Source organism: Apis dorsata, unplaced genomic scaffold, assembly GCF_000469605.1.
Source record: "Apis dorsata unplaced genomic scaffold, Apis dorsata 1.3 scaffold_604, whole genome shotgun sequence".
Lineage (NCBI taxonomy): Eukaryota > Metazoa > Arthropoda > Insecta > Hymenoptera > Apidae > Apis > Apis dorsata.
Genome location: NW_006263804.1, coordinates 271231 through 288866, shown reverse-complemented (window position 1 = coordinate 288866; position 17636 = coordinate 271231). Strand labels below are relative to the sequence as shown.

General features: G+C 22.8%; 4 protein-coding genes across 7 annotated transcripts in view; 2 read left to right on the top strand and 2 right to left on the bottom strand.

Annotated features, from left to right (window-relative positions):
* The window catches only part of LOC102671376 (RNA-binding region-containing protein 3), a 2680-nt gene extending 2113 nt beyond the window's left edge, over window positions 1-567 (top strand). Inside the window, exons 5-6 of the mRNA XM_006621194.2 lie at window positions 35-185; window positions 297-567. Coding sequence (XP_006621257.1) covers window positions 35-185; window positions 297-456 — 311 coding nt within the window. The 3' untranslated portion in view covers window positions 457-567. The remainder of the gene's footprint in view (window positions 1-34; window positions 186-296) is intronic.
* Window positions 568-834: 267 nt separating this feature from the next.
* LOC102671231 (nucleolar protein 58-like) lies at window positions 835-3166 on the top strand. The gene is made up of 5 exons (XM_006621193.2): window positions 835-1257; window positions 1683-1959; window positions 2050-2333; window positions 2421-2664; window positions 2784-3166. The coding sequence occupies exons 1-5, from the start codon at window positions 1069-1071 to the stop codon at window positions 2843-2845; spliced, it is 1056 nt and encodes a 351-aa protein (XP_006621256.1). The 5' UTR covers window positions 835-1068; the 3' UTR covers window positions 2846-3166.
* A 5113-nt stretch (window positions 3167-8279) lies between these two features.
* On the bottom strand, window positions 8280-15862 carry LOC102681698. Of its 2 annotated transcripts, none has more exons than XM_006621184.2 (4): window positions 15606-15862; window positions 9297-9452; window positions 8918-9139; window positions 8280-8769 (listed from the first exon to the last, which is right to left on the bottom strand). In XM_006621184.2, exons 2-4 carry the CDS (start codon window positions 9441-9443, stop codon window positions 8293-8295), a joined length of 846 nt encoding a protein of 281 aa, XP_006621247.1. In that variant the 5' UTR covers window positions 9444-9452; window positions 15606-15862; the 3' UTR covers window positions 8280-8292. The 2 variants fall into 2 exon arrangements, with proteins under 2 accessions (XP_006621247.1, XP_006621248.1); XM_006621185.2 differs by lacking the exon at window positions 15606-15862 and adding an exon at window positions 9519-9542.
* LOC102682003 (putative uncharacterized protein DDB_G0286901) lies at window positions 9295-15801 on the bottom strand. Of its 3 annotated transcripts, none has more exons than XM_006621187.2 (11): window positions 15415-15801; window positions 15010-15079; window positions 13941-14220; window positions 12663-12843; window positions 12154-12380; window positions 11710-11996; window positions 10768-11613; window positions 10313-10420; window positions 10138-10239; window positions 9756-10065; window positions 9295-9684 (listed from the first exon to the last, which is right to left on the bottom strand). In XM_006621187.2, the coding sequence occupies exons 1-11, from the start codon at window positions 15470-15472 to the stop codon at window positions 9610-9612; spliced, it is 2544 nt and encodes an 847-aa protein (XP_006621250.1). In that variant the 5' UTR covers window positions 15473-15801; the 3' UTR covers window positions 9295-9609. The 3 variants fall into 3 exon arrangements, with proteins under 3 accessions (XP_006621250.1, XP_006621251.1, XP_031369012.1); XM_006621188.2 differs by having other exon boundaries at window positions 15010-15076; window positions 15415-15606; XM_031513152.1 differs by having other exon boundaries at window positions 9756-10239.
* Window positions 15863-17636: the final 1774 nt, after the last annotated feature.

The window sequence follows — 17636 nt, the reverse complement described above, 5'->3', positions numbered from 1 at the left end:
TTATTTTATTTTATTATATATTATTTTATTATAGATCAGAGATTGCTTCCTGTATTTAAAAATTATCATCCTGGGAAACCATCAAATCGTTTATATATAAAAAATCTTGCAAAACAAGTTGAAGAAAAAGATCTCCATTTTATTTATCGAAAATATATAATACCCGAATTAAAAGCAGAATTTGAGTAAGTATCTTTAATTAAAATATTCTTATATAGAATTTTTTGTGAATATATTTATCATATAATTATTTATATAAAAAAATTATTTATTCATTTATTTATTTATTTTTTTAGATATGATGTGCGACTTATGCAAGAAGGAAGAATGAAAGGTCAAGCTTTTATTACATTGCAGAATGTAGAACAAGCACAATTAGCTCTTGATGAAACAAATGGTTTCATTTTAAAGGACAAGCCTATGGTTGTACAGTTTGCTAAAATAGCAAAAAATTAATAAGAATATTAGAATATTAGAATATTTTCTCTAATATATTCTATATATGTATTATATTATTTATAATCAATATTCATTTTAATAAAAAAAAATTTTTTACACTTCCTAATAAATTTATATTATGTGCAATATTATATCTATTTACATTACGAAAACTTTAATCGTATATATGGATCTTAGAATCAATGCGGTAAAGTGATTAAGTTCAATACTTTTTATACAAAAGAATAAAAAATTTATATAAAAATTTATTCTTTTGTTATTAATAAATCATATTTATTAATTTAATAATATTTTGACATATTGATGCTAATAAATATTTTAATTTAATTTATATAAAAACTTTTGTAGATATATGAAACAAAATCTCGCTTGAGTTACTTAGTGGCATGTCATAGCCGCGTCAGCGGAGATCGGCGCCCGCCTGGCATACAGTAATTCGAAGACTTTCCACTAGAGTGCTATGTTTTGAGTTGTTCGATCTGTATCGTGTTAAGCGTTTGGTTCACCGATCACCGCTGAGTTGTAACCGTATGTGTTGTTGCCGTCACTATTGCCGTCCCTCATTTCCGTCGTCGATCTCGCACACGTTGACACGTCCTTTGTATTGCCATGGACGTCAGCTTGTTACTTCAGCATTCGCAATATGCATTACCTGTGGGTATCGTACTCATATGTGCGATTCTCGTTTTTGTCTTTGGTTTCAAGAAGGCTGAACAACCACCTTTTGCACAGCTTTCGGTAGGCTCCGACGTGGACCGGAAATTTACTAATAAGAAACGTATCAAGATCAAAGAAAAGGTTAGCACGATACAAGTAAATGATTTAAATGATATAAATCTTCTTTTTTTTTTTTTTCGAACCAATTAACAATGAAAATCTAACAATGTATACTGTTCACCCTCCATATGGTTGCTTATTTGTTACGAATATTTATACACGCATACATGATTCATAATCAGCTGGTATAACTATTTTAAAAGATTCCCTATTGTTTTTATCATTGCACATAAAACACAATTTAATTATGCATATTATCCTATTTAAAGCTATTTTTTTTATAAATTTTATTTATTATAATACACATGTTTTTTATTTATAAATTTTGAAAAATTTTATAATATAATATAATTATATCTTTAAAATCTGAAAAATTTGTTATTCTAAGTTTCATTATTTTTATTAAGTATTATTTATTGATATTATTTATAATATGTATATTATAGAAATCTGTTAATGGTCAAATTGTAATTGAAAAGACAAGTCCTATTAAAAAAAGTATATCAACAAAGACAGAGGCTTCAAAAAAAGTTATATCCAAACTAAATGATACTGAAGGAAAATTAAAGGAACGAAAACAAGAAGATAATAAAATTTCTATAACAAAAAAAGATAAGGATCAAGTTCTTATAAAAGTTGGTAAAGAAAACAAAATTGAACAAGTAAAAAATAAAAAGAATTTAAAAAACTTATTCCAAGAGAAACCAATAGATTTTGATGAAGGTAAGATTTAATTAAATTATTTTTAGAATTATATAATATTAAGAAAAGTATTAATTTTATATTTAAAATTAATACTAATTTAAAATATAGGTGATTGGGAACAAGCTTATTCCAAAAAAGATAAAAAAAATAAAAAAAAAGAGGAAGAATCTCCTTCAAAGAAAAATAAAAAGAGTACCAAAAAGGTTGATTTAATTAATGAAGAAGTAATTAAACAAAAGCTTTCAGAAAAAGTAGAAATTAAAGATAAAGTTATAAAGGAAACAGAAAATAAAGAATTAAAAGAGAAAGATAAAAAAGATGTGATACTTACACCTATTTCCAATGAGGAAATATCTAAAGAAAAAGAACAGCAAAAAGAAGAACAATCTAAGGTATTTTTCAAATGTATTCATATTTATTTTAAATATTTTTAATATTTAAATAATAGCATATATTTTTTTGGACTTTTTTTATTTAAGAATGAAAAAATAGAAAAAGAAGAAAAAAAAAGTGGAAAATCAAAGAAAGGAAAAAAAGTTTCTGAAAATGAAAATATGCCTATAATGATTGAATCTACACCAAAAGTAGATAATAAAATCCAAGAACAAAGGACAAAAAAAAAGGATGACAATATAGAAAAAGAACCAGATAATTTTGAAGAAAAAAGTCCTAATGTTATGCAAACACAAGAAAAAAGTGGGCCTGTGTTTGATGAACTAGGAGGTAATTTAATACATTATTGTACATAATTGTATTTTTATATTATCATATATATAAAAATTATATAATCCTTACATTTTAAGAATAAAAAGTTTACATGTGTCTTCTTAAACATATTTTAGATATTTGGACAGAAGCCAAACCTCAAAAGAAAAGTAAAAAGAAAGCTCGTAAAGATAATTGAGAATGATTAAATATGATAAAAATTATGTTCCTTGTGAAGAGGAATAGAGTAAGAATCCTGCTTGGTCCAAACGACATATGTCATTTCGGACTCATCAGGTGTGTTTTAAGTGACTTACCAATTAACCACCTGACCAAATTGTTCCTTTCCCTTGTATATAATGCCAATTGGACTAGGTTGTTCGATTAATTCATATATTTTATAGACTTCATATCTATACAGATGCACTTTATATAGAAAAAAAAAAATGTTAGATTATTGATTTTTAAAATTAAAACATACTGAATGTTTTAACAAAACTATATTTGTATTTGCATTTGATGGAAGAGACATAAGTCATAGTTTTCATTATAAAATAATTATTTTATAAATTCTATTCTTTCAAGAATTATTTTATATATATCCATATTTTATTAGATATATATTAGCATATATTTATAAATTTCATAATCATAAATTTCATAATAATAAATTGTACTTATGTCTTTTATGTTTCATCGAGAAGTCTTAAAAAGAATCTTTATTAGATTAATGTGTTTGCATCCACGTTATTAACATTTTGATTATTTATCTTTTATAATTAATTTAAATATTATAGATATATACAAATGATTGAAAACTTAAAAAATATATCATATTCCAAAACAAACAAAACAATAATAAAGTGCAGGACAATCTCTTCTGAGAAAAGTTTATTACTGATGTACTGTGTCTTTTTCAATGTATTAAGAGAAATATTTTCTTATATTTGATAGCGAGTAATTTATTGCAACATATAGATCCAAAATTATATACTTTGTAATAATAAACTGTATGTAATATTTTATTATTAAAACATCAGTAATGAATTATAAAAATTGCATATATATATAAGAATATACAAATCTGATAAAATTTGTGCCAAGTTATAAAAAGGAAAAAAACGAGGTACAATGAAAATCATTATACAATTATGTATAATTCATTCAAACCAAATAATTATAATTTAGATATATTAATTTTATCTATTTTTTTCCGTATAGTGAATAATAGTATATATTTTTATTTTTGGATTTTTACATATTTTATTTATATAAATAGAGATATATATAATTAAAAATATAAAAAAATATGTAATTTATATTTAAAAATATTTTTAAAATTAATTTTAATGATTATATCACATTATATAATAATAATTGTATTCTGACTTTCAAAGTATCTTATAATATATATTTAATAAAAACGAAGCTTTTTAAAAATATTATCATTTTATGAAAATATTTCAATAATTTGAACAAATTTTTATAAATGAATGATCAAACGTGGATCAAATAATTAAAGTTTTTATGTTGATTTTTAATTTTTTACGAACAATCTAATCCAGCTGTTCATATTTTATGCCATGTATAAAATATAGTGAGTATATTGATTATATTTTAAAAATTATCTCTAAATAGTCTTTTTAATTAATGTAATAACGATTATTTAATCGTTAATATCTATATTATGTATAGTAATATTACGTATAAAAGTGCAAGAGTTTTAAACTCTACAGGACAGTAATGTCTTCAAAAAAAATTTAGATATTAAGAATTTAAAAAAAACAGTAATTGAATACACTATATTCAGAGTTTTTTGGCTTCTATTTTCTGAAAAAAAAAAAAAAAAAAAAAAAAAAAAAAAAAAAAAAAAAAAAAAAAAAAAAAAAAAAAAAAAAAAAAAAAAAGATAAAAAGACAAAAATTCAAATCGAAAAGTGATGTTAGTTACATCATCTTATTGCGAATAAATGCATAATAATTAACATGAAAGATACGTTATAACATCATTTGCTCGAAAAAATTTATTAATTAATGTTGTATGTTAATATGTAAAATATCAATAATTACTAAGATAAAAAAGATAAAAAAAAGAATATTTAGGATGGCGAATGAAATATTGTGATAAGTATACTGTATACCTGAGCGTTACATGAACGTTGTAAAATAGTACCATTAAATATTATCATTTATAGCTTTTACTTATAAAAAGAAAATGAAAAAATATTTAAATAGCTATTCATATTTTGTATTTTTATTCTTAATATATTTTCACAAAATATTCGTTGCTTGTACATTTGCAACATATATCATCAATAATTTTAATATTTCACATACCTTATAAAAATTCTTTATTATAACATATTGATACTCAAAAAAAAAAGTTTCTTCATGAATATAACTTTCGAACGAGCTTCAATTCTATATATATATATATATATATATAGAATTATATTATATATATATATTATATAAAATAATGAATCATTATTGCTACGTAAAGTTAAATGAAGTAAACAGTCCCTTATATTGAGTATCTCTATTCCGTGCCAAAAGTATATAGTTTACAAGGGTAACTATTTTTTTTAATAATTTTTCGTAATAAAATTAATTAATTATCATCTTTTAATTACTTATTATTACTTATAAATGCTAAGCAAGACATTCAAAATAGATTATTTAAACAATCTAAAAAAAAGTCTATTAGAATAATTATATTAAATTAAAAAAGATATAATCTGATATTAATAGTTTTTTATAAATAAAGAAATAGAGAAGATAGAAAGATTTAATTTTTTTTTTAAATTTCTTTACTTTTAATAAAATGTTTTAAGACATAATCTATAAAAATCATTTAAAATCTTTAGAAACCAACTATTATGGAAATAATTTTTTCAAGAAATTGCTTTTTAGTAATTTATTTATTTAAACATATTTAATATATATTTGAAAATATTTCGATTTGAATAACGGTATGATTCGATATAATTTTTTAAATAAATTAAATTAGCATAAATTAATTTTATTTTCTTTGCATTATATTAATTTTCAACGACTTAATAACAACATTATTAAATCCTTACGCGCGAATTAAAATAATCTATTACAAATAGAATAAAATATGATTCCATTTAAAAACAAAGCAAAGTTGATTTTTGCATTAATTATTGTGTTAATCTTTATTTGAAAAATGACTCTATTTCTCTATTTAAAAAATAACTTATCATCAGGTTGACAAATCATTTATCTTTCATATTTTTTTTCATTATCAAAGCGTAATATCATTACCATAGGTAGTTTTGTTTTAAATGCCTTAATATTGTATATTGTTTTTATGTCTTTTTTAAAATAATAGTCTGTGTTTTTTTATAATTTTATTCTTCTGTAATTATTCTATTTTAGTTATTATAATAAATTGTTGTATCTACTCAATTATAATTAAAGTAAATCGTAAAAAAAATGTAAAAATTATCCTAAAAGCATTATGATCAGTGTGAATATGTAATGATTTTTCTCACAATTTTTTTCTCTTATACAAGTTGTTCCATTTTATTGCTTAAATATATAAATGGTACTAAAGAACAGTAGAAATATTTTAAATCTATATTTTGTTTCTATATACCTATAAATATAAACATTATTTAAATAATTATATATATCCTATTCAAAATGTTAACTACATTAATACATGAAAAATTTATATATTTAAGTGAAGAATTAGTTATCAGAAATTGAATTTAATTAATTATAATTATATTACTACGAATAAAAATATGTTACTATTCAACGCTGGTCGTAAGAAATATTTATATAACATATAATCGTTGATGTACTTAAGTTTAATAATCGAAACAAAATTTGAGCAGCTGCCGAAATCATGCGGTGTAGATATTTAAATATTATTATATTTTTGTATGTAATATTCTTCGAATCACTAACTCGTATGATACAATGATAAAGAGGCAAAATTAATTTTTGATTAACGAGCCTGAAAATTAGAGAAATATTAAATGTGTATTAATAGAAGAATATTATATTTTGAATAACATTTATATGCACTTTACTCGTGTCTATCGAATAATTATAAATATCGATGTAAAAATCACTATAAAATTTGTTATCTCAAAATTCTAATAAAAAAAAAAGAATTGCACACAAAATTAAATATTGACGATATAAAGATATAAAGATATCTTTCCAAAAAAAAATTAAATTAAAATTTAATTGTACTGATTATAATTAAAAAAATATTGCAATTGTACATATGTATATTAAACAGCAATGTTCTATATATATGCAATCTTATTGTATACTAAAATATAGTAGCTTAGAAAAGATAGTGATTAAATAACATTATCTGTATAAGTATGTATAAGATTATAGAGTATTGTTGGTGATCAGTGTCCAATGAAATTAAAATATAATATTTTATTTAGCATAATATTTTTTATTATAACAAAATTATAGTTTGATATAATTGATAGTTGATATTTTACTTGAATTTAATTTTAAAATAATTGAAATATTTTTTACTAAAAATGTTTTTTTTTTTATATAATCATCATCAAAATAAAAATATAGATAAAAGTTTTGAAACTTTGGTGGCCTAATATTTACAATATTATTAAAATAATAGTGATTAGGACTCTGATCATAATTAAGATGAATGAAACTAAATAAAAACTAGATAAATTTAGAATACTATTTGAAACAAAAATATCATAGTTATATACGATGTATTTTATTCATCAAAAGTGTTATTGTAGCTATTGATATTATCTATATATCTATATAAATATATTTGTGTAAAATATATGTACTTCAGTCAGTTTAAATATTATTATTATACTAGCGTACGATTCAATGTTAAGATGAAAAATCGATATAATGAAGTTTTCTTTTAAAATCAATAGAAAAAATATAATTCAAAAGAAATGTTCTGTTTCCATGGATACATATTTCTATTTAAATTATACAATTATTACAAACTTCGGAATTTTTTCTAAACTTTTTTCAATGTAAAAATTTTATAATTTTTAAATTATATTAAAATTGAAGAATAGATTTAAATAAAGAAACAGAATATTTTTCCTTTTATGATTGATTTTTTGGTTGCGACATATTTTAGATAAAAGTATAAATGAAAAGAAAAGAATGAAGAATCAGAAAATAAAAAGAAACAAAAAGAGATAAATGAAATGAGGAATAAAAATTATATTTTTCCAATATTTAATTGCAACCATTTATTGCGCCTGCCCGTTAATTATCGTCATGTTGTTTTATATATATATTTAATTGTCATTACAATTTTTGAATATTGTAAGACAGATCAATTTATTCCACGTTTTAAGGGACCACAGAATATAGATAAATAATAAACGTACATAATCTTCGTTTTCATTTTTCATCAATTAATCCTTAATTCTTTTTTAATTTTTACTTTCTACATAAATTATTTACATAGGATAAATAGTATCTATTTAGTATTATTAAAATACATACATCTCATATTTATCATATTTTACTTTGACAATTACATTAATATACAATAATATAAAAAGATTTATTTTCGTAACAAATAAATTTTAATTCACGATAAATACTTTCGGAATTTATAACATGTATTAATTTCTATTACCTTTTATATTTATTTTCGAAATCCTTTTTTAGTATATTTACTGCATTTTCTTTTAAATGGTTTAATAGGCTTTGAATTGTTCTCATTATTCTCTAACTTGTCTTTATTACTTTTTCTTCCTAAATCATTAGCTATAGATTTCATTCTTTTGCTTCGAATTAATAATCTACCATTTTTCCTAGTATTTTTAATTTTTATTCTCTTTTTCCTCTTGCGTTTCTTTTTACGATCCATATTAGCTATTATTGCTTCAGTATCAGCGGATATTTTTATTTTCGGTTGTTGAACCGTCACATTTATTCTTACATATAAATCATATATAACATCGCCACAAAATTCACCAAGGCAATATTCTTCTCCACATTCACTACATATTTTTACGCTACTCTCAATCATACCGGCACGATTTTTAGTACGTCTAATGGGACTTATAATTGATCGTTGTTCTTTAGCAATTGTTTTTGCTTCCAGTTTTCCCATTTCCACCTAAAAGATAAATTATGATATGAAATAAAATTATTTGTTAAATATAAGATTTATAAATAAATATAAATAATTATATATAAACATATAAACTAAAGATTAATTAAAAATTAATTTCTCACAGGATATAAGATCTAAATGAAATAATTACTAATCTAGAGAACATTTCTTCATCTTGTCGATTTTTTGGTCTGATAGGTGTTAACATTCTCCAATCAATAGCAACTTGTTGTAATTCGTGAAGATTTAAATCTTTCATATCTGGAGGTATTGGATTTCCGTAATTCCATTCTTTTCCAAATGCTTTCAACTCTTTTTTAGTTGGTTTCCAAGAAAATTCTTTGTCACGCACTTTTGCATCTTCTTTTTTTACCTATTACCGTAATTGTTACTAAATTGTTATTAAATAAGAAAGTTAAATACAATATCATTTTTATTTAAAATATTCTTGTTCAATTTAATGAGTATTTGAAACTTTTTGTTAATTTTATATAATTCTAGCTGAATTAAATTATTCATATCATTTAAACCTTTTCTGGTTTAATTTTAAATTCAGGACAATTCTCCAGAAGTCGTCGGAACTCTTCTTGAGAATTACAAATTGCTTTACTTAGATCAGGTAATAAATTTGCATCCTTCTTATCTTCCTTTAGAAGATCGTCCAATTGGAAGGCCATTATTTATATCTGCAATCCAAGAATAATATTCAGATTTTTATTTTCATTTTCCAAAACATGAATTATTATTCTTTCCTTATTTTATGTAATTTGTACAATCTCATTTTCTACAAAAATAAAATAAAAATAACAAAAATGTGCACAAAAACGCGGCATTTGATTCTTGTTAATAAATTTCTGATGCAACGGGAGAGACTAGACATCTCTCGGAATTCCATTCCATTTGCTTCATTAAAAGGCCCTAAAAAATAAATATATTTAAGATACTAATATGTTAAAGCATATAACAAGCATGTAACATAAAGTACATACATTTTTCAAGGTAGATAATTTAGATAAAATTTCTTGTCCGCACCAGATATTAGAATTTTCATTTTGTGATTCTTTAATATTTTCAACATTATTAATATGAGTATTTAATCGAATTTTATCATTATAATCACATTTATTTTCTTCAATAATGATTCTTCCATTCTTATCGGTTCGCAATGGTATAATAGTAGAATTCAAATTGTCCATCGAAAGGTCTGCATCATAGGTAACCATTTTTACTTTTGATTTATTTAATGTTCGAATTTTCGATTTAGTATTTATAAATTTCCTTCTGTCAGGAGATGGTGATCTATGGAAGAGTTGTTCATTATACAATTCTTGATGTAAAAAAATTAATAGAAAATTAATCAGAATTAAATACCTAGAGCGTTCATCGCTAGATTCGATTTGACGTCTTCTCATTCGCAATCGACGTTGATAATGAGGATCTTTTTCACTCTGCGTGCGATAACGAGTTCCTGGTCTAAGAAACATTTTGTTTAATTATCACCATAATTCATATTTAAAATATTTAATATAATGTTATTAAAAATTACCTATTAGCATTCCATTGTGGTCTAGATTCAATAGTTCTTCTGGGCATAGATTTTGATCGAGGGAAAGTTTTCACGATAATATCTTCTGGTAAACCAATGTTAGTGGACCTTTCAAATTAACAAGTAAATCTTGCATATAACAATTAATAATATGTAAATGTTTCATTATAATTATAGTATCAAATAGTTGCATGTTTATAAACATTCAAACATAATGCAAATAAATATAACTTGCAATAATAAATAATGTGTATCCATGTAAATAAATATAAAATAAAAAAATAATGTTAAATCAATTATATAATTAAAATTATATAGATAAAATATAAAAAAAATAAAATTTCGATAAACAAAATGAAATAATAATTACCGCTTCTATTTGCAAGACAGAAGAATAATATCCTCTACGATTCTTCAACTTTTGAAGTGATTCAATGCATCATATTTTGACTCACTTTTCAATATCCCTTTTACTAGCATTTGTTGCATCCTTATGGTCCTTTACAGAAGTATCCTTAATGGTGCAGTTCTGCATTTTTTCCAGAAAATCTTGAAGATCGTTCTCTACATCTGTTTGTGTACCAAAATCTCGACCATTTGTAATCCTGTACTTGCTTGGCGTGAGCAATCTGTTTTCTACGATCATTGGTGGAATTTTGAAAGAATTTGAAGTAAAATTCGAATTTCCTATATTCTGTATAAGACTATTCAAGCCTACAGGTAAATTTGTGTTAGAATTATTTTCTAATTGTCTTGGTGTTGGAGTTAATACTAAATTGACTAATTGCAAATTCGCTTTATTGAGTAATTCTGAATCTTCGAGTCGACCACTTAATACAATCGCCACATCTTTACTGACAGGAACTTGAACAGGTTTTATATTATTCGTATTCTGTTCCAAATCTTCTAATATGTTATTATTATCACTATTATCGGTAAATATTTCATTATTGTTGTTGTTGTTGTTGTTGTTGTTGTTATTAAAATTATTATTTTCTTTTTCATTTAATATTTCTTGTTTATCTTTTTTATCTTTAACATCATCATTATTAATAGTTAGATTTTGTTGACTATTCACATTTAGACAATTTTTATTAAACTGATTTTCATTTAAAATATTAGATTCAGAACTTCTAGAGGATATAATGGAATTTTCTTCATTACTTTTTTCGCTTTTACGTCGAAATTTCTTTTGTTCTTTTGCCAAACGTTCTGCTGCTTCTAAAACTTCACGCATTGCTTCAGCTTGTCTTAATTTAGCCGCTTCTCGTTCTTTTAGTCTTCTTTGTTCTTCTTCGAATCTATAATAAAAATAATCAGATATTGAGCAATTAAATTCGCACAATAAACATAGATTATTATAATTTATTGTAAAAATAAACTCAATTCACTTGTACCTTTCTTTCTCTTTTTCTCTTTCTCGTTTGATTCGTTCTTCTTCTAATCGTTCTTCTCTCAATCTTTGCTCTTTTTCTTCTTTTTTCTGTCGATCTTTCTCTTCAAGTTGTTTTTTAATCGCATTCTGAAGTTCTAGAGCTTTCTGTCTTTTTGCTTCTCTTTCTTGAAGAATATTAGTATCAACAGGAATATTTTGACCACGAAGATAAGTTTTATTATCAGATCCAATTGAACCAACTGTCGAACAATCTGAACTGCTTGCACTCTCGTGATTAATAACTAAAACCTTTATAAAAACCAATAAAAATATTACAAATTTTGAATGAAAAAAATGAATAATATTAAAACAATTCATAAAAATAAAGAATATAACTTTTTTTCACGTTAATTAAAATTAATTCTAATTATTAAATAGAATTATAAAGTATTTCTGATAATCGTACTTGACTCGAATGTCCTAATCTTGACAACCAAGAAGGTGGTGGTGGGTCTCCTTGTGAAGTCTCTTGACCCCAGACACTACCCCACCTTGGCCTGTTCAGTTCTCCTATTTTACCATCAGATAATCTCCTCGATGGTGGTAATGAACTCTCAGGTGTTGTTTGATAAGGATTTTGCCACATTTTTTCGGCTATTTCCGTTCCTGATGACTTGCAACCAGGTAAAAATGCTATATATATAAAATAAAGAAAAAATTTTAATATAATTGATTAAAAATTTCAATTCAAAAAATATCATTTTTTAATAATTATATCTATTTTCACGTTAAATTTTAATATTGTATATATTATTTTTTATTACACAAATAATATAAATGATATAAATGATATATTTAAATAATATATTTAAATTTTATAATTATAATATTTTAAATATTGCACTATATTTATTTATATACCTGTATTATTTATATATTTCAAAATTTTTTAAATTTTATATTATATTAACTTACTTGTTTTCACTGATGCAGGTGCCTCTACAGAATCACTGGCATAACCGGAAGTTTCTCCTTCGCGTTCTTCAGCTTGCAGACCATAATGATTATTTTTTGAATTTTCACAACGATCGTATAGTCGTTGAGGTTTTTTGGAATTGTAATGCAATCCTTCTATAGCGAAATCTCGTTGTTGATCCTAGAATACGAAACAATCAATTTTTATCGATTCAATGAAAGCTAAAAAAAGAAAGAAAAGAGCTCGCGTGACAAAAGAGTAATATTATTCTATTTTTACATCAATATGTAAATCATGTTTAACGTATACATTTATTTATACTGAAAATTGGATATGATTACTGTACCGGTATGAGACAGGAACGACAAATCAGAACAGAATTCTGTGTCAATTTACAAGATTTATAGTGCTTCTTATTTAAAAATGGATTTCACATTAAGGTGAACAATTGTTTTCCCTTTACCAAATTTCATTATTTAAAATAGACAATCTTTTTAAAAGAAAATAAAATCTTTTTTAATATTTTAAATATAGTTATAATTTCTTTATAATTATTACAATTAACAATTAATTCTAATTAAAAATATTACAAATATTTTAGTCAAAGTCTATAAATATAGTCTATGTATTAAATATAAAATTGTTTTGATATTATATGTATACCTTATATTCAATATGAAAATTAGGGTATGTAGATAGTATGTAATTTAAGTATTAAGAAACCTGGTCATGCTACATAAGAGGTAATCAAGAGGTGAGTGAACTTTAGTTGGAAGATAAGAATCGATTTACCAGACTGCCTTACTTTTGCTTTCCCCTCACGAATAATAAGATACAATCACATATAGTTTTCAACACAATCTCAAAGTAGCAATTAAAAGTATTCATTTATTATTCTGCCATCAGATAAAATGGCTTTTAAAACAGATTATACATGTTGAATATTCAAAAGTAATCGATCATATAATATAAGATAATATGTGACATAGAAAATTCATTTAGGAAATAATTACTATTATTCTAAATTTTTTTATAATCGAATTTCGATAATTTAAATCTTAGGGAAAAAATTAAAATCTTTTCGCTGAAAGAGATGAATAGAGTTATCTTAATCTTAAAAGTTTGAATTATTAAGGTTTGACTATAAAGTATAAAAAATATTTAAAATATAATTTCATTACTTTCAGGAAATTTTAATTTAAAAATTAAAAAAGATTGCCATATATTTTTTTCACAAAAAAATATTTTAAAAATCAAAACATATTGTGCAGACAAACCTGACAAAGATATTGCTGTTGGTCCTTGTTATAAATTGGTGGTAAGCTGGGACTTCTATGTCTGATTTGCGATACTTCCGTTTGCTCGTGTAGATTTATCAAGCTACCACTATTGCAATCCAGATATTTTACATTTGTGCCGCTGTTTCCGGAACTTTCAGTTCCCAAGCTCTTCAGGCTGACGGTACTTCCGTAATGTCTATTAGCACGAAAAGGTTTCGAGGCCGATTGCTTGTCTTTCGTTTCCATTAAGGACATTCTTGTGCCATTCGGATAAGTGCTGCATTATGTATTTTATTAATATATCACAGCATAAAAGCAATTTGATTTATAATCAAGATGTCATTCTTTTATTGGAAACATTTAGTGTTACTTATTTAATGAATTATGGTCAAATTATGGTCAAAAAAGTATCTTATTCAAGCTTTAATATATTCTTGAATTATTTAACTACTTTTCAACTTCTTGAAAAACAAATAATTTTTATTGCAGAATTTATATATGCAGAATTTAATTTTATATAAAATATAATATTTAATCTATCGATCTATTTTATTTAATATTAGAATATTATTGAAGAAATGATCAATTGCAAAATGGATAGATATTTACTTGGATAATTTCTTAATATATATAATTTAATATATAATTTCTTAATTCTATGCCAATATTTTTTATAATATTATTAAGTATGCTTATTATTTTAAACTATAAATTTTATAAAATTTTGAACAAAATTTTATTACTTTAATATTAGAAATATTAATATAATAACAAAAATTAGTAATTTTTTTTAAAACAATAAAATTTTTTCATAAATATTTTTAATATTGATTTAACTATTTCGATTAATTTATAGTATGTATATATATGTATATACGTTAATGTTTTTTATAAAAGATTTATTTTAAAAAATAATACAAAATTTTACCATTAATGTTGCTTATGATTTGCATAATTTATTTCAATTTATTCTATAATATCTTATATTTAAATATATTTAATGCTTCAAGTTAAAAAACTGAAATTTATCGTGGTCATATATTTTATACTATTTTTATATACTTACCGGATGTTGGTGCGGATATTAACATTATTTTTCAGAAGACCCCAACTTCCGCCAAGACGTGCCATTTCTTCTATAGTATTCATATAAAATATTAATTTTCCATTCAATATTATTATATATAATAATGCCTTTTTTATATTTAATTCAATAATAATTTAATATATATATTAATATTTTATATAACATGTCATTTTAAAACAATTATTCATTTAAATTTAATATATTTTTAATACAAAACATAACTGTACTTTATGGTATACTTCATATATATTATTAATTCTAGTATTAATATTCTAGATCTTATTTCGATATTTTAGATTATTTCCAGCAAATATTATAAATATTTTATATATTCGTTAAGATTGTCGATTTTTGGATTATAGAATGATGGAATTCTGTAGTTACCTCTCTCTTTCGCCCATTGGATCCTCTTTTGTTCCACTAATGATGTTCTCCCAATCATTATTGGCGCGCGACACGATTTGTGCGAAAAGAAATTTGTACGATCGGTAATGACAATATAATCAAGTACGCAGAAAAATAAAAGAAAAATAATCTACATCAATCAATATTTATTTAACACGCGACAATTTTACCTATTCAGCTGTTTTCTTCAAATGAACATCATACACCAACGAATCAACGATCTTCCGATGCGATACAACTTCCGGCGCGAATGTCGAATTTGAATGTCAAAAGACGTTACACGAGTTCATCGCAGGTCGTGTCAATATTTGAGACTGCGGTAGGGCTGCAAGACTATACAAGATTCGATACATACACACACATGTAACTTATATTAAATGCGAAAGGAACGCGCGGTCGCGATTCGATCGCAAGGTACGTTTCTATGGGAACAATCGTGAATCAACCATGTATTATTGTCAGGGTCGATAATATTGACCAGACATACGAGATAAGGGATAATGACCTCCAACGTTTGTTTGACGGTCAAAGATCATATCTTCGACAATAAAATATGTATATATTACCTTCGATATAAGATCATAAAAAGATAAAACATTTGCAATGAATAAAGATTTAAATGTAGTTATATATATAAGAGATAATAATAATGTAAAACAACAAGATGCAACATTTGTAACTAATTGTACAACTTTAAATTTAATTGATGTTTCATCTTAGAATTTTGATCATCTTTGATCTCATTTCTTCTATTTAAGTTTTATTAAGATTAAATATATTTCATCTTAAATATATTTCATTATTTTATATTATTGTATAAGATTTTATTTTATTTTATCATTAATTTAAGATTAATATTTATTTAATTGAAATTTGATTTCATACAATACGTCATAGTTAACGATATATATCATCTATTATTAAAATTGTAAAATAATAATTTTGTAATATATTTTATTCCTTAACATTCAAACTTTTTTTTTATTAATTTTTCATAATTATTTTGACTATTTGCATAAGCTAAAATAAATTTTATCTTATAAATTCTGGCATTTAATAGATCCACTAGAATTAAAAATTATTATAGTATGATTTTAAGTGAAAATATATCATGTATACATGAAATACATATAATTAATTTAAAAATCTATATTTGTAATATATATTTATATTTTACATGTGTAGTATTATAAAGATTATATATATAAACTATGCTATTATAATATATGCTTTGTAAAATACTTATAATTTTATTTATATATTTATATACAAGTATAAAATATGTATAAAAATATATACAAAATATGCATCCGAAATTTAATTATTTTATTTAATTTATATATATATATATTTAATATACAAAAAATATATATAGAATTTGATATATAGATGTATAAAATATTTTTATTTACAAAATGAATAAAAGAAATAAATTCAACATAATTTAGAAATTCATGGCGTCATCTCGTGTTTAGTTAAGAAAGCTTTAAGTTAGTAATATGCAAGATATATATTTATGATATCACACAAAGAAAATAATATTATGCAAGAATCTTTCTCTCACGTAGTGACTCTCTTTATCTGTGATATTATAAATGTATTAATAAATATCTTCTCGTATATTTTATATTAACAAATCAGAATTTTCAATATCCAAACTAAAACTATTAATTTCTAAATTATTCGATATATTTTTTGTATTTAATTTATGGACAGAATATAATGTATTAATAGTTTATAAGAAAAAGAATAAATATAATGTTAATTTTATAATATTATAAATATTTGTTTGAAAAATACTGTAAATGAATTTATACGCAATAAAATATCAAAAAAAGTAAAGAAAATAGAAAATATAAAAATATAAAAAATTATAAACATAATATAAAAATATAAATATATTATGATATATAAAAATAAAAAAATGTGTGTGTGTGTGTGTGTCAATAATATTTTTAATTGAAACACATAGATATTCATATTGTTGAAAATTACATGGATTTCATAAAATTATGTTTCATTTATAATACTTATGTTTTATTTATAATAATAATATATATGTGTATTTAGATATATGAAATAGAAACATGTGTAATTAGCTTAAATAAATTCTAAAGAAAATTTAAGATTTAAATGATGTTAAAATTATAAAATATTAAAATATTTGAAATTATAATTTATATATATAAAATTTTAAATTT

Coding starts and splice junctions, on each gene's coding strand:
- LOC102671231 (XM_006621193.2), top strand. CDS start 1,069: ATGGACGTCAGCTTGTTACTTCAGCATTCGCAATATGCATTACCTGTG. Junction 1,258..1,682: donor GTATCAAGATCAAAGAAAAG/GTTAGCACGATA, acceptor TGTATATTATAG/AAATCTGTTAATGGTCAAAT. Junction 2,334..2,420: donor AAAAAGAAGAACAATCTAAG/GTATTTTTCAAA, acceptor TTTTTATTTAAG/AATGAAAAAATAGAAAAAGA.
- LOC102681698 (XM_006621184.2), bottom strand. CDS start 9,443: ATGGCCTTCCAATTGGACGATCTTCTAAAGGAAGATAAGAAGGATGCA. Junction 9,140..9,296: donor TTAAAATTAAACCAGAAAAG/GTTTAAATGATA, acceptor TTACGGTAATAG/GTAAAAAAAGAAGATGCAAA. Junction 8,770..8,917: donor AAGAAATGTTCTCTAGATTA/GTAATTATTTCA, acceptor TTTATCTTTTAG/GTGGAAATGGGAAAACTGGA.
- LOC102682003 (XM_031513152.1), bottom strand. CDS start 15,472: ATGATTGGGAGAACATCATTAGTGGAACAAAAGAGGATCCAATGGGCG. Junction 14,221..15,009: donor AATATCCGCACCAACATCCG/GTAAGTATATAA, acceptor TACATAATGCAG/CACTTATCCGAATGGCACAA. Junction 11,614..11,709: donor AGAGAAAAAGAGAAAGAAAG/GTACAAGTGAAT, acceptor TTTTTATTATAG/ATTCGAAGAAGAACAAAGAA.